General features: G+C 46.0%; 1 protein-coding gene across 1 annotated transcript; it reads right to left on the bottom strand.

Moving 5' to 3' along the window:
* Positions 1–4,117: 4,117 nt before the first annotated feature.
* Chrna9 (cholinergic receptor, nicotinic, alpha 9 (neuronal)) lies at positions 4,118–14,568 on the bottom strand. Its single transcript, XM_013008970.1, has 5 exons — positions 14,456–14,568; positions 14,056–14,201; positions 12,472–12,626; positions 8,260–8,792; positions 4,118–4,721 (listed from the first exon to the last, which is right to left on the bottom strand). The coding sequence occupies exons 1-5, from the start codon at positions 14,517–14,519 to the stop codon at positions 4,180–4,182; spliced, it is 1,440 nt and encodes a 479-aa protein (XP_012864424.1). The 5' UTR covers positions 14,520–14,568; the 3' UTR covers positions 4,118–4,179.
* Between the last annotated feature and the right edge of the window lie 754 nt (positions 14,569–15,322).

The raw sequence follows: 15,322 nt of genomic DNA, 5'->3' as shown, positions 1-15,322 counted from the left end.
AATTGGCATTGGTACAGAAGGAAGACAGAATCCAGGGGCCAGAAACTACAAATAGGTAGCTCACTTAGAATACTATTGCAACAGCAAAGACAGCAAAGACCAGAATGAGCCGACCAGAAAGAAGACTTGATTTGAAAAATATTTAACAGTAAAAGAACATTTAATTGTAAAAGGGCAAGATCATTGGCCAACAATATCTTGGATAAGGATTGAGAATGACTTAAGTGCCTGATTCCTAGCCTGGATAATGGAGTTGATGGTGAATTAACAAAACTGCTTGAGGTGGCTGTGTCAACGAGCTTCGTTTGGACCTTAGTGAATTTGAATCCCTGTGAGGCATTTAATGAATGTCTGAGTGGAAGACTGTAGGATTTGAAACTTGATCTACTGATCCAGGATAGACAGATGATTTGGAGAAATGTCAGGAGGGGTAGGGGAATAACGGCCATGAGTGAGGAAAGCTGGGGGTGCAGCACCCAGACACCAACCCTTACCAAAAAACAAAAGACTGGAGCCAACCTGGGGGTCACTTAAGAAGCAAAAAGTGGGGTTGGTGGGGGGGTATGGCTCAGTGGTGGTAGAACACATGGTATCATGGTCAAAGGCTGGGATTACACACACACACACACACACACACACACACACTGTAATAACAGAGGAGGAGGAAGTGATCAGCCATTTGGCATACTTTCCCTAGACTGTTGCATTTGGTATTCAGTAAGCCCAGGGAGGAGTCTGGGGGAAAGAGGGGGTCAGGCATATTCCCCCATGTCCTTACCTACTGGGTAAGTGGCCTGCGTTCAGTTAGACTTCATTGTCCCTCGTCTTGGCGTCAGGTCACTATGCCCTCCCGCTGCTGCTCAGGTCTCTGAGGGGTCAGAGCTGTGCTGTGCCAAGCCTGTCTATGGCTTCCTTCCCAACCTTGCTGGGATTGGTCTGTCCTGTCCTGCAAGAACCTCGGATGGTATCCTAAGGAGACTTGGCTGAGAAGAGCTCAGAGATGGGAACACAAAGGCCAAGGGCTTTTATTTTGTAGGGTTGGAGAAGCTTATGAAGTCTTAACAGCTAGGTCATATTTCAAAAGGTGTAACCTGAGAGGAGGAAGATGGAGCTTCTTTAGGGCCTAGAGGCTGTAAATGACCCACAGCCATTGCTTCACACAGCCACAACCTGTGTTTCCAGTTTGCCTGTCCATTTGCCAGGGTTGCCTGTGGCTATGTTGGCAAAGCTAAGCCCTTAGCTGATGGAAAAGTAGACAAGAGACACCCAGAAAGGGCAAAGGTCAGGACCTCAAGAAATGCATGGATATCTCAGGACACTAATAAGCAATGTGATTTGTAGCTCTTCCAAATTTACCAGGCTCTGAATAACCAGGACCTGCTTACCTTGCTAGGATTGGCCTTTCCTCTCTCTCTTCCTTCCTCCTCCTCCTCTTTTTTTTTTTTTTGTTGGTCATGGGGCTTGAACTCTGAGCCTGGGCGCTGTCCCTCAGCTCTTCAGCTCCAGCAACAGCATCACTTCCTGTTTTCTGAGTATTGGAGATAAAAGTCTAATGGACTTTCCTGCCAGGCCTGGCTTTGAATTGTGATCCTCAGATCTCAGCCTCTTGAGTATCTAGGATTACAGGTGTGAGCCACTGGCCCCGGCTCCTCTCTTCTCATTACTCCTCCTCCTCCTCTTCCTCCTCCTCTTCCTCTTCCTTCTCCCCTTCTTTCCTCCCTTCCTTCCTCCCTTCCTCCCTCCCTTCCTTCCTTCTGCTTTCTTTTTTCCTTCCTTCCTTCCTTTCTTTCTTTCATTCTTTCTTTCTTTCTTTCTTTCTTTCTTTCTTTCTTTCTTCTTCCTGCTTCCTCTTCCTCCTCCTTGCTCTCTCTTTCTCTCCCTCTCCCTCTTTCTCAAGACTGGAGTTTGAATTCAGGGCTTCATTAGGCAAGCACTCAACATCTTGAGCCACACCTCCAGCCCCTTTTGCTTTAGTTGATTTTTCAGATAGGGTCATGCTAATCTTGCCCAGGCTAGCCTTGGAGCTTGATCCTCCCTTTTCTGCCTCTGGTATAGCTGGGATTATAAGATATGTGCCCAGCCCAGGTTTGACTCTTGCATCTCTCTTGCCCCTAACTTGACTGTGGCCCTGCCTTGCAGGCATCTTTTCTCTTTTGCCAATTGTAAAACAATAAGCTTTTCCTGCCCTTGAGTTTCCTCCCTTCTAAGAATGCTAATTCCTTCTCACCCCTACATCTCTCTGGAACACCACTCCCTCAGCTGGTCACAGCAAGCTAAGCACCAAGTCCTGCCAATTCAAGGTCATACTTGCTTTGTGACCAACAGTCATTTCCATTTTCTTCTTCCTTCTGTCTTGGGTGTCAGGCCTTCATCATCACATTACAACAGATCCCTGCTTCATTTTTTCAAAAATAAATTAATTGCTACCTATAGTCTTATTTTCTATTTTTATTTATTTGTTTATTTATGTATTTATTTATAGTCAGTCATGGGGCTTGAACTCTGGGCCTGGGCGCTGTCCCTCAGCTCTTCAGCTCAAGGCTAGTACTCTATCATGTGAGCCACAGAGCCACTTCCAGTTTTCTGAGTGTTTATTGGAGGTAAGAGTCTCATGGACATTCCTGCCTGGGCTGGCTTTGAACCAAGATCCTCAGATCTCAGCCTCCTGAGTAGCTAGGATTACAGGCATGAGCCACTGGTGCCCAGCTTATAGTTTTATTTTTGAAACACAAATCTCACTCTACCACTCCCTTGCTTAAAAACCTGTGTCTCTCAGAGATTTCTCTGACTGAAGTTAAAATTTTTTGGCATGACTCAGCAAGACCTGCTCAGTCTAGCTCTAGACAAATTTATCTTGAGATGTAAGAAATCTGAACTACGGAAAAGTTATACACACAATTGGATAGTTCTGTGCTAGCATAATGTTTAACCAGGTGCTAGTAATTCATGCCTATAATTCTAGCTACTCAGGAGACTGAGATCTTGAAGATCGAAGTCCAAAGCCAGCCTGGACAGGAAGGTTGTGAGAGACTAATCTCCAATTAACTACCAAAAAAGCCAAAAATGGAGCTGTGGCTCAAGTGGTAAAACACTAACTTTAAGCAAAGAAGCTCAGGAACAGCACCCAGACCCTGAGTTCAAGCTTTGATACTGCTATTCACATACCTAAAAGAAAAACATGTTTTGAGACTGGTAACATGGCCCAAGTGTTAGAATGCTTTCCTATCAAGCATGGGGCCTTCAGTTCAAACCCCAGCATCCCTAAACACAAAATAAAAGCCAGCATTAATACAGACTGAAGGAAAATGCACAAGGTCCTGAATTCAAACTCCAGTGCTTCCAGAAAGATAAAAAATATTGATTTCAGGGCTGGGAAGGTGGCTCAGTAGTTGAGCACTTGCCTTGCATGCATGAGGCCCTGGGGTTCGATTCCTCAGCACTATATTAGCAAAAAAGAAAAAAGCCAGAAGTGGAGCTGTGGCTCAAGTGGTAGAGTGCTAGCCCTGAGCTGAAGAGCTGAGGGACAGCGCCCAGGCCCAGAGTTCAGGCCCCACACCGGACTCCCCCCCCAAAAAAAAATTGATTTCAAGGGGAAAATAAAAAGCATAGACAATAGAACTTTCTCTTTCTTTTCTTTTCTTTTTTTTTTTTTTTTTGCCGGTTGTGGAACCTGAACTCTGGGCCTGGGTGCTGTCCCTCAGCTCTTCAGCTCAAGGCTAGCGCTCTACCACTTGAGCCACAGCGCCACTTGCGGCTTTTTCTGCATATGCGGTGCTGAGGAATCAAACCCAGGGCTTCATGCATGCAAGGCAAGTACTCTACCACTGAGCCACCTTCCCAGCCCATCTCTTTCTTTTCTTTTCTTTCTTTCTTTTTCTTTTTTGTTGGTCGTGGGGCCTGAACTCTGGGCCTGGGCACTGTCCCTCAGCTCTTCAGCTCAAGGCTAGCGCTCTACCACTTGAGCCATAGAACCACTTCTGGCTTTTTTCTGCTTATGTGGTGCTGAGGAATCGAACCCAGAGCCTTATGCATGCAAGGCAAGTGCTCTACCACTGAGCCACCTTCCCAGTCCCAATAGAACTTTCTAAGTTTTGTATGTAAAACAATCTGGCTGGAAACAACATTGGAGGGGACCAAAGACATTTTACTGAGTTCTCCCCCAATATCAAATGCTAATTACTAATCGGCTCTTGCTATGATCAAAATAGTCATCACAAACACCATAATGAAAAAAATCCACATGAAGAAGCGGTCTATGACTTTTGCCACCTTCTTCCATTCACTGCCTCTGGAGTTGGTGGCCTTGTGGTCTTTGAGGCACTTGACGATGTACTCGATGTTTCTGGTCAGCCCCTCATACCTCGGACAGAAGCTATCTCTGTCCTGCAGGGTCTCACCCTGGCACCTGAGGTCATTCTTTAAGAGTCTGGTCACTTCTTTCTTTCTGGAAAGATCTTTGTTCCTGGATGTCTTGAGGTTAGATTCTGAGAGTTTGCTATAGACCTTGGTGAGGTGGTCGGGCTCCTGGGGGTGGCGCGGTCTGAGGCAATTCTCACCCACATCGTACACGAACAAGATCCTAGCCATGTGCTTCAAGATGACCACGCGGGCCCAGTGCGGCACGGGCCGGGCCTCAGCCCCGCAGAAGTGGATGTTCATCACCATGATGGTGAGGGCGGTGGAGGCTGTGATCAGGGCCATGGTGGCTATGTAGTATTTGCCTGGAATGAAAGGAACTTCAGCTGTTAGTTGTAACGCAGACATAGTCTGCATCTTTCCCACGGAAGGGGTCTATTCTGTGGTCTCTACGGTAGCCTTGAACTCAGGGCCTGGGCACTGTTGTCACTGAGTTACAGCTCCACTTCCAGCTTCTTTGGTACTTGGAGATAGGGAATTTTCTGCCTGGGCTGGCTTTGAACTGGGATCCTCAGATCTCAGCCTTCTGAGTAGCTAGGACGGAAGGTGTGAGGTACTAATGCTCAGTTTCTAGGATAGACTTTGAATTCGACTTTCTGGGTTAGATTTTGGCCACCCCTGTGGCATGTAACCTAGAGTAAGACACAGTCTCACCACGCTGCAGTTCCCTAAATGAGTATAATGATTGTGCTGTCTCAGCAAAATATGTGGAGCTTAACACATGTAAAACATGTAAAGTTCTCAGCACAAACCTTGGCTCCATGTTAAATGTTTATAGCAAATGTTTACCAGATAATGGAGAAAAAAGTTTCTTCTCTTACAACAGTTAATAAACTTGTCCAGGTTTTAGAACTGTCTTCTGACCTTGTTAATATGGAAGACAATTACTATTGTATTGGGTGAGGAAGGAGGCACTATGGCATTACCTTTAAAAGTGTGATTATCTTTAAGCAAATGATTTTTTGGGGGGGGTCTAGTCGTGATCCTGGGCGCTGTCCCTCAGCTCTTCAGTTCAAGGCTATTACTCTACCACTTGAGCCACAGCGCCACTTCCGGCTTTTTTTTCTGCTTATGTGGTGTTGAGGAATTGAACCCAGGGCCTCATGCATGCAAGGCAAGCGCTCTACCACTGAGCCACCTTCCCAGCCCACAAATGATTATTTTTTAAAAAAGGGAAGTAGCTGAATTAAAGGCACAGATTTATGCAATACAGAATGAGAAACTGAGAAGATGAAAAAAATAGACAAACTTTTGAGAAGAGTAATAAAGTTGTCCACATTGGCTTAGAATCAGCTACTAGTGAGATTAAGGCAGGAAGATCGCTTGAGTCCATGACTTTGAAGACAGCCTGGACAACACAGCAAAAAGAAGAAAGGAGAAGGAGAAGGAAAATGGGAAAGAGAAGAGATGGCAATAAAATTGATAAATACTTGGTTCTGGTAAGGCTACTCACAGGAGAAAAATAAAGAATGCAAAAGAATACATTAAAAAGATAAAGTAATAGAAATATTTTATGCTAATATATTTAATAATCTAGATAACATTTCTAGAAAAATAAAATATTTCAAAATTAATGTAAGAAGACAGAACACTAAAAATGGGAGCCAATAAAATACTTCTTCTCCCCGCATAAAAAGGCTCTAGGCTCAAAAGAAATAATAAGTGAGTTTTATCAAATTTTCAAGAGACAGAATTCCTATTTTATACAAGTTCCAGAAATAGAGAAAAGATAAATTCATTTTACAAAAAATCAATTTAACACTGATTGTAAAAGTGAAAAGAAATGTTAAGGCATTCTGCTTATAGACATACGTGAGACACTTTAGAAATATTTCCTGACAGAATCTTACAGTCTCTTTAGCTTATAATATGACAAAGAAGGGCTGGGAAGGTGGCTCAGTGGTAGAGTGCTTGCCTTGCATGCATGAAGCCCTGGGTTCGATTCTTCAGCACCACATAAACAGAAAAAGCCAAAAGTGGTGCTGTGGCTCAAGTGGTAGAGTGCTAGCCTTGAGCCGAAGAGCTCAGGGACAATGCCCAGGCCTAGAGTTCAAGCCCCATGACCGACCAAAACCAAACCAAACCAAACAAAATATGACAAAGGAGTCGAAGAATAAAAGAATTTCAACTTCAGGGCTGGGAAGGTGGCTCGGTGGTAGAGCGCTTGCCACACATTCATGAGGCCCTGGGTTCGAGTCCTCAAGCACCACATAAGCAGGAAAAAGCCAGAAGTGGCACTGTGGCTCCAGGGGTAGAGCTAGCCTTGTGAAGAGCTGAAGGACAGTGCCCAGGCCCAGAGTTCAGGTCCCATGACTGACAAAAACAAAAATAAACAAGCAAAAAACCCCCACCAAACTTCAGAAAACCTTTGCAATAATTTAGTACACTAATGAGTGAGAGAGAAATCTTTTGTGTGTGTGTGTGTGTGTGTGTGTGTGTGTATTGCCAGGTTAAGACATAAAGGGAAGTCTCCAATAAAACCAGTAATGTTGAAATATTGGATAACTGAATTTTGTAGAAATCAAAAGATCATACAACATTAATTTGATGATGGTCTCTAAGTCCTTTAGAGTCTAAAGGGTCTCAAGGACTTTTCTGCCCAGGCTGACTTTGAACCATGATCCTCAGATCTCAGCTTCCTGAGTAGTTAGGATTACCAGCGTGAGCCACTGGTGCCCAGCTATTGAGTTGTTGGGCTGTTTTCTTTCTTTCTTTCTTTCTTTCTTTCTTTCTTTCTTTCTTTCTTTCTTTCTTTCTTTCTTTCTTTCTTTCTTTCTTTCTTTTTTTTAAATGTGTTTGCTTTAAAACAATCACCTAAGATAACCCAAATCTTGGTCACCATTGCTCAAACCAAACTCTGGGTGAAGAAACCTGCATTCTAATAAGCACTCCCAGTGCTCTTCTACCCAGTAAAGGTGGAGACTTGCTCTATTAAGGATAAATGTCAGGATTGAAATGCTGGCTCATCAGGCTGGGAAGGTAGCTCAGTGATAGAGCGCTTGCCTTGCATGCATGAGGCTCTGGGTTCGATTCCTCAGCACCATATAAGCAGAAAAAAGTTGGAAGTGGTGCTATAGCTCAAGTGGTAGAGCGCTAGCCTTGAGCTGAAGAGCTGAGGGACAGTGCCCAGGCCCAGAGTTCTGGCCCATGACCAATAGATAGATAGATATATTCTGGCTCATCTCTCTGTTCTAGTTGCCATTCTTCCCTAGGGGAAAGCCCTTACAATGTGAAAAGACAGCGCAGGCCACTGTTGACTCAGGACCAATGGTCAGCCAGGTTGTGCGCTATGCAATAGCTCCAGAGGTAGCAATTATAGCAGTTTTGCACAGGATGAAGCACAGACGAAGAGATTAAGCAATGTGCCTCAGATTTACCAAAGAGCATGCAGTGAAGTCAGCACAGCAAGGCAGGCTCCTCTGACTTCAAATCCAGAGACTTCTAAGTCCGAGGTTTTCAGAGTTACACACAAAGTGCATCGGAGCTACCCAGAAGGCTTGTTTAAACAGATCACCAGGTCACCCTCCCAGAGGACTAGAGGATGGCCTGAGGATTTGCGTATCTAAGACTTCCCAGCTGAGGTGCAGGTGGCTGCTCCAGGGACCACCCCTTGGAGAACCATAACTCTAAGCTGTGATTTCATGTAGACCCAAGACTCCAAAAGGCCAATTTCATCCCAACAACCATATCTATATTCAAAGATTCCAACTGCAGATATTTAGGTGACCATTTGTATTAAAGTTTAAGTTGGCTCAGTTGCCCCCCCCCCCCCCCCCCGCCCTGCCACACACACATCATTTTTCTCTACAAAGCTAGCTCAAGGAATAAGACACTTGAACTCACCGATCAGAGGAACATTTTCAGAAGCCGGCATGATCTCTGCCACCATGAGTTGAAATACCGTCATGGCCAATAGGATGGTCACTCCCAGGGAGACTTTCTCCCCAGAGGCTGCTGGGAGATAAAAACTCAGGGGAGCAAGGAAAGAGATGAGGACACACGGGATGAGCAGATTGACGATGTAGAACGAGGACCTCCGCTTCAGAAGGAGCGTGAAGGTTAAGTCCGGGTAAGGCTCAGAGCAGCAGCCGTAGATCATCACGTTCTTCACGGCCGGCATGCCATGGACCTCCCATTCCACGTCTTCGATGAAGTCGGAGAGATCGCCGCTGTCCAGGGCATTGAATATATCCACCTGATTGCCATTGTAGGTCCAAGAGCCGAAGGTCAGGTTGCACTGCTGGTTATCGAAGGGGAAGTAGGTGACGTCTACCACACAGGAGCTCTTGGTGATGGCTGGTGAGTCCCAGGTGATGAGCCCATCGTATCGCAAGACCACATTTGTGTTCACTGGCTCTGAAGACTCGTCATCAGCTCTGCAGGCGGGAGGGGGACATTGACAGACACTAGGAGAACTTAGCAACTTCCTTACGCCAGACAGCTTATGGCTCGCACCTTTAGCAGCTTTGGCACTGCACCACCTCTTGTCCTGTCACTGAGAAATGTATCCATTTCTCCCCCCCCCTCCTGTGAATAATCAGACCACCTTGTAGTCCTTCAAAATCCCCGCACCAGCCAGGCGCTGGTGGCTGACGCCTTTCAGTCTAGCTCCTCAGGCGGCTGAGATCTGAGGATCCCAGGTTTTGGGTTGTTTTTTTTTGTTTTGTTTTGTTTTTTTGCCAGTCCTGGAGCTTGAACTCAGGGCCTGAGCACTGTCCTTGAGCTTCTTTTGCTCAAGGCCAGCACTCTACCACTTGTGCCATAGCGCCACTTCTGGCTTTTTCTGTGTATGTGATACTGAGGAATTGAAACCAGGGCTTCATGCATGCAAGGCAAGCACTCTACCACTAAGCCATATTCCCAGCCCGAGGATAGCATTTTGAAGTCAGCATGAACAGGAAGGTTCGTGAAACTTATCTCCAATAAACTATTCAGAAACAGCCTGGAATGGCACTGTGGTTCAAGTGGTAGAGTGCTAGCCTTGAACAAAAGAGCTCAAGGACAGCACCCAGGCCCTGAGTCCAAGCCCTAGAGCTAGCGCACACACACACACACACACACACACACACACACACACACACACACACACACAAAGTTCCTATACCATGCTGCCTCTGCCCACTGAAGTACTACTCTCTTGGACCAGTGATTTGACATGCAGACAAAAAATAAATAAATAAACCCTGTCAAGGCCTGATTTTGTTCACGTAAGCACCAGAATATAAAGTTGCTTCATTGTAATAAAATTATGGTTGTCATTACAAACATTTGAGAAATACAGATGGAAAAAGTAATTCACTCATAATCTTGTTGGAAATTACATAATCTAGATATATTCTCTTAGGCTTTGTCTGCACCTGTGTATAACACTTTTGGGAACAGAACTTTGATTTTTCTTTTGTCATTACTCTTTCTTCAGTGGCTCTGCCAGGAAGACGAGCTGTGTGCATGCTTTATGAATACACAGCTTGCTTCGCTACGGTGGGGGGCTAGGGCATTTTAGAGTGAGCTGGTTATTGCCTTGGCCAATCAAAGCAAAAAGGAGGAGAGCCTGAGTTCTGTTTGCTTTCAGGAAGAATTGTTAGAAGAAAGCTATGAGAGACAATCTATGCATCCTGTGGATGAGAGTGGTATGGAACATGTAGCTCATTCTGAGAGAGAGAGACAGAGACTCAGAGAGACAGAGAGACACAGACACCCCGAGAGTGCACAGAGAGGTAGGGTGAACCAGAGTGATAGAGCATTAGCTCCTCAGTGCTGTCTTGCGTGACAGGGATGGGGAACATGTCTCTGGCTAGCAAGGGTAGAGAAAGGACAGCAGGTTTAGGGCTGTGATTCCAGAGGCCATGACCAGTGGGTGAGCGAAGTAAAGGAATAAGGCTGCCACCGCTAGGAGGCTCCACTAAGGATCTTCATGAAATTTCCCTCATTCACATTACTCAAAATCACAGAAAGAACCTGTCTCAATTCACAGACACTTGGGTTCCTAAATACATACAGACATACAGACATACATACAGACATACAGACATACATACAGACATACAGACATACATACACACATACATACATATATAAAATAACAAAAGGGAAGTTCCCTCAACAATAGATGGAGAAAGAGCTTGAATAGTGACAGAAAGATCTGGCTTCCCAAAGTGTACCCTGAGGTCCCTGAACACCAACACTAGACCCCAGAGGGTTGTTTTTCTTTTGCCAGTCCTGGGGCTTGAACTCAAGGCTGGGCACTGTCCCTGAGCTGCTTTTGTTCAAGGTTAGCATTCTTCCTTTTTTTTTTTTGGGGGTCCGGTTGTGGGGCCTGAACTCTGGGCCTGGGCACTGTCCCTCAGCTCTTCAGCTCAAGGCTAGCACTCTACCACTTGAGCCACAGCGCCACTTCCGGCTTTTATCTTTTTGCTTATGTAGTGCTGAGGAATCGAACCCAGGGCCTCAGGCATGCAAGGCAAGCGCTCTACCACTGAGCCATCTTCCCAGCCCCTAGGCTAGCATTCTTCCACTTGAGCCACAGCCCCACTTCTGACTCTTTCTGTTTATGTGACACTGAGGAATTAAACTCAGGGCTTCATGCATGCTAGGCAAGCACTCTACCACTGAGCCACAATCCCAGTCCTACCCCAGAATTATTTTGACAAAATCCCCAGGCCATACTTGTGCACTTGACAGTTTAAGAAGCATACACTGCCGGGCACCCGTGGCTCACGCCTGTAATCCTAGGTGGCTGAGATCTGAGGATCAAGGTTTGAAGCTGGCCCAGGTAGGAAAGTCCGTGAGACTCTTATCTCCAATAAACCACTAGAAAACTGGAAGTGGTGCTGTGGCTCAAGTGGTAGAGCGCTAGCCTTGAGCTGAAGAGCTGAGGGACAGCGCTCAGGCCCAGAGTTCAAGCCCCACGACCAACAAAAAAAAAAAAAAGAAAAGAAAAGAAAAAAAAGAAGCACATACCTTTCCTACAGATGCACACAGTGGCCCTGGCTCCAAGAGCAGGGAAGAGCCAGCTGTCCTATGATTTGGTTTACCCTCCATAGAGTCCACGAGCTAGCTTCTAGATGGTCCATTCCTACTTAATTTCAGCAGCAGCATCATTATTGATTCATAATCTTGGACGGTAAGGCTAAGTAATAACCCCAGAAAATTCCTGTCTTGAAGTTCTATTCTACTAGCATCTCAGAACATGCCTCTGTAGAAGAATAGTTAATGTAGGTGCCATTAGTTGAAGTCATGGTGGGGCAGGATGGGCACTTAAGCCAATATCACATGACTTTTATTGAAATTATTGAGCTGGGTGACCGTGGCTCACACCTCTAATCCTAGCTCCTCAGGAGGCTGAGATCTGAGGATCATGACTTGAAGCTAGCCTGGGCAGGAAAGTCCATGCCATTCTTATTTCCAAAACTAGCAAAAAAGCCAGAAATGAAGGTGTGGCTCAAGTGGTAGAGCATCAGCAAAAGCCAAGAAAGAAATATCCAGGCCCTGAGTTCAAGCCCCAGTACTCCGGTACCAGCACAAAATAACTAAATTAATAAATGAAGAGAGAGAGAGAGAGAGAGAGAGAGTTGGGCACAGGAAGCACAGAGGAGAACAATGTGAAGATGAAGGTAAAGACAGCAATGCTTCCTCATTTCAAGGAATGCCGATGATGGCACATGCCACTTGATGCTAGGGACAGGTGAGGAACAGGCTCCCCTGGCGGCCCTCAGAAGGAAGCAACTGTAACACGCTGAGCTCCTCTTCCAGCCTCCAGAAGTCTGAGATGCCACCTTTCTGTTGAAAGTCACTTAATTTGTGCCACTTGCTCGGGCAGGCCTAGGAAAACTAAAACAGTTTCCAATCCCTCTGCTGAAAGCCAGGCTGTGGGCTGAATTCCATGGTCTCCTTCCATCGGTAAGCTTTTAGGAGCTTACCTGAGATTTCATGAGCCTTGTTGAAGGGACTAGGCATTTGGGTTAATACTTAACCTTGTGCATGTTTTATGCATGCTCTGACTTCCATTTAATGAACCGTTTCCTTCCAGGAACTCTTCAGTTCTACCACACTTACTTGTTGTACAGAACGATGTCCGGCCTCCACACAAGGTCACTGGGTACGCCGATCGAGTCCAGCCCGTCATACTGGTCTCGATCCCATGTGAGGTATGCGTCATACCAGTTCTGGCGGATCCAGAGGTAGGCAGTCAGAATTTGGTTTCTTTCATCCTGCACAAGGAATCCAGATGTCACTTTATCCTGTCGACACTCGAGCTGTATGCATGTCCTCCATTTTCAGGACACTGCTTTTGATGACAGGAAGGTCAAGAACAAGCCTCTAGTGTTTAATGAACAATGTTTAGCTCTAGCAGCTGGATGGACGAACAAGGCCACACGTGTTCCTTCTTGATTCTGTGTTCAGAATGAAGGCAAATATTGCAGCATTCAGATCTTTGCAGGGACCAACTGCCCCATTTTCTCTGAAAATGAATCAACTAATGATATACTTGCCTGAGGCCACCAGGAAATCTCTACTATACACAGAGGACAAGTCCTTCGAGGCTGATAACTATGTAATTAAACAGAGTTCAGGCACTAAATAAGCTTGAATGTCACCATTCTTTAAAATGGAGATTTTTTTAAAAAAAATCACCATCTTAACTATTTTAAAATTATCTAATTCAGTAGCTTCTAATACACTCACGATATCGTACCATGTAATTGAAGAATATTGTCATCATCTCCAAAGGAAGCCCCATAACTACTAAGCAATCACCCGTCATTTCTTCCTCCTCCCTCAGTCCTCCATAAGCACAGCTCTGCTTTCTGTCTCAGTGGATTACATTTGGGGCAATTCCTCTCAGTGGAATCATACCATATATAACAACATCTTTTTTTTTTTTTTCCGATCACAGGGCTTGAACTTGAGGCCTGGACACTGTCCTGAGGTCTTTTTGTTTTAGACTAGTACTCTACCACTTTAAGCCACAACACCACTTCCAGTTTTCTGCTGGTTAATTGGAGATAAAGAGTCTCACGACTTTCCTGCCCAGGTTGGCTTTGAACTGCAATCCTCAGATCTCAGCCTCCTGAGTAGCTAGGATGACAGAAGTAAGCCAGCAACACTGGGCAATACTTTTCTTTACCCAAAACTATCTGTTAGTATTGATAACCACATGGTAAGTAATAGTAATGTTAGTGAACATCAGATCATATTTAACTCATTCATTTTGTGGAAAGCTCCATCTTTTGGCTTTCTCTCCTCCCACCAGCTGGGGCACAGGATGATCTTTGTCCCTCACAAGTTCCTGCCTTAAGATATTCCCTTCAGAGCTGCACGACAGAGGCTCACGCCTGTAATTATAGCTACTCAGGAGGCTGAGATCTGAGGATCACAGTTCAAAGCCAGCCCAGGCAGGAATGTCCACACAACTCTTATCGCCAATAAATCACCAGAAACTAAGAGTGGTGCTGTGACTCAAGTGGTAGAGCGCTCGCCTTGAGTTGAAGAGCTGAGGGACAGCACCCAGGTCTAGAGTTCAAGCCCCATGACCAACGATGACAAAAAAGAAAAAAGAAATTCCTTTCAGGAGGCACGCTTGTTTTCATTCCAATGCGCCACCCCCCTTCCAAAGTGCCACCAAGCTATGTGACTCACCATGTCCTTAATCTGAGACAGAGTGATCTGCAGTGTGACATTTAGAACTTTATCTGTATCTTCCACTGGACGAAGAGCATTGGAATAATCTTCAAAAAGGTCATTGAACAATTTCTGAGCATATTTTCCATCTGCTGTTTCCACAGCTGCTCAAAAGAGAAAGGGCTGGGTCAACATGCAGGGTGTTGTGTGCATTTTGTGACAAAGAGCCCTGGGCTGAGGTCAAACATTGGAGATGGCCGCACATCGGTGGGGAGCAGGTTTTGACTGTGTACACAGGCTACTGCGACGGCATGTCAGGAAGATACACAAACCCTTATGTCTCTCCTGCCCCACCCCACCTCCCACCGAAGCAATCACCCCGGGGAGCCACGCCGGGTGCATGATGCCAGCCTCTCACCTCTCAGTCCAGAAGCAGCAAAATAAATCCAGCAAAACGAGATGCAAGAACGGGGCCAGTTCATCTCTCTCCTGAATTTGTCGAACGTCCTGGCTAGACAGCAAGAGTGTCTTCCTCCTGCAGTGAATGGGAAAGCCCTGGGCACAACGTGTCCACACTGTTACTGTCTCCTTTTGTCTACCTCGATGGCCGATGGAGACCCATTCCCCCCGCCCCTTTGGTAATGCGAGACTGGCAGCTTGAGTGGCTGAGATGCCAGGTGGGTTAGGCCAGTGCTGGTGAGGGGCAGCCTGCCTAGAGGTCTCTTGCCGCCTCCAGATCCAAACAGGCCAAAGAAGAGAAGGTGAGAATAGAAGGCAGGGCAAGCCTATGGCATCAGAGACTCTAGGTGAGCAGCATGGAAGCTTTCTGCACCTGCAGCAAGCAATTCAGCCTGGATAGAAGGCTGGGTGGATGCAGCCTGGGAGCCAGCAGCCAGAGCCAGCCACACCGGATGGGAGGAACAGCAGCTCTCCAGTCTGTTGGGTTGCTTCGCTGTCTCTGAGACTTCTTCAGTTGTCCCACTGGCCACAAATCTTGCATGCATGACCGTGTATGAGGAGAAAAAACTGTGCCACTGAGTTTCCTGATGGCTCGGATTCTTAGCTGGGCACTGGTGGCTCACGCCTATAATCTCAGCTGCTCAGGAGACTTGAGATCCGAGGAGCAAAATTCAAAGCTAGCCTGGGCAGGAAATTCCATGAGACTCCTTATCTCCAACTAAACACCAAAAAGCCAGAAGTGGAGTTGTGGCTCAAGTGGTAGAGAGCTAGCCTTGAGTGAAAAAGCTTAGGGAAAGCATCTGGACCATGAGTTCAAGCTCCAGGA

The sequence above is a fragment of the Dipodomys ordii genome, unplaced genomic scaffold, assembly GCF_000151885.1.
Source record: "Dipodomys ordii isolate 6190 unplaced genomic scaffold, Dord_2.0 Scaffold8, whole genome shotgun sequence".
NCBI lineage: Eukaryota > Metazoa > Chordata > Mammalia > Rodentia > Heteromyidae > Dipodomys > Dipodomys ordii.
The sequence above is the reverse complement of the archived record's forward strand: the minus strand, read 5'-3'. Positions and strand labels throughout refer to the sequence as shown.

What these genes read in the sequence shown, in the direction of transcription:
- Chrna9 (XM_013008970.1), bottom strand. Translation starts at nt 14,519, where the DNA reads ATGAACTGGCCCCGTTCTTGCATCTCGTTTTGCTGGATTTATTTTGCT. An exon ending in TGCTGCTTCTGGACTGAGAG is followed by an intron (nt 14,202 to 14,455) that starts GTGAGAGGCTGG and finishes TCTTTTGAGCAG; the next exon opens with CTGTGGAAACAGCAGATGGA. An exon ending in TGTCTCAGATTAAGGACATG is followed by an intron (nt 12,627 to 14,055) that starts GTGAGTCACATA and finishes TTCCTTGTGCAG; the next exon opens with GATGAAAGAAACCAAATTCT.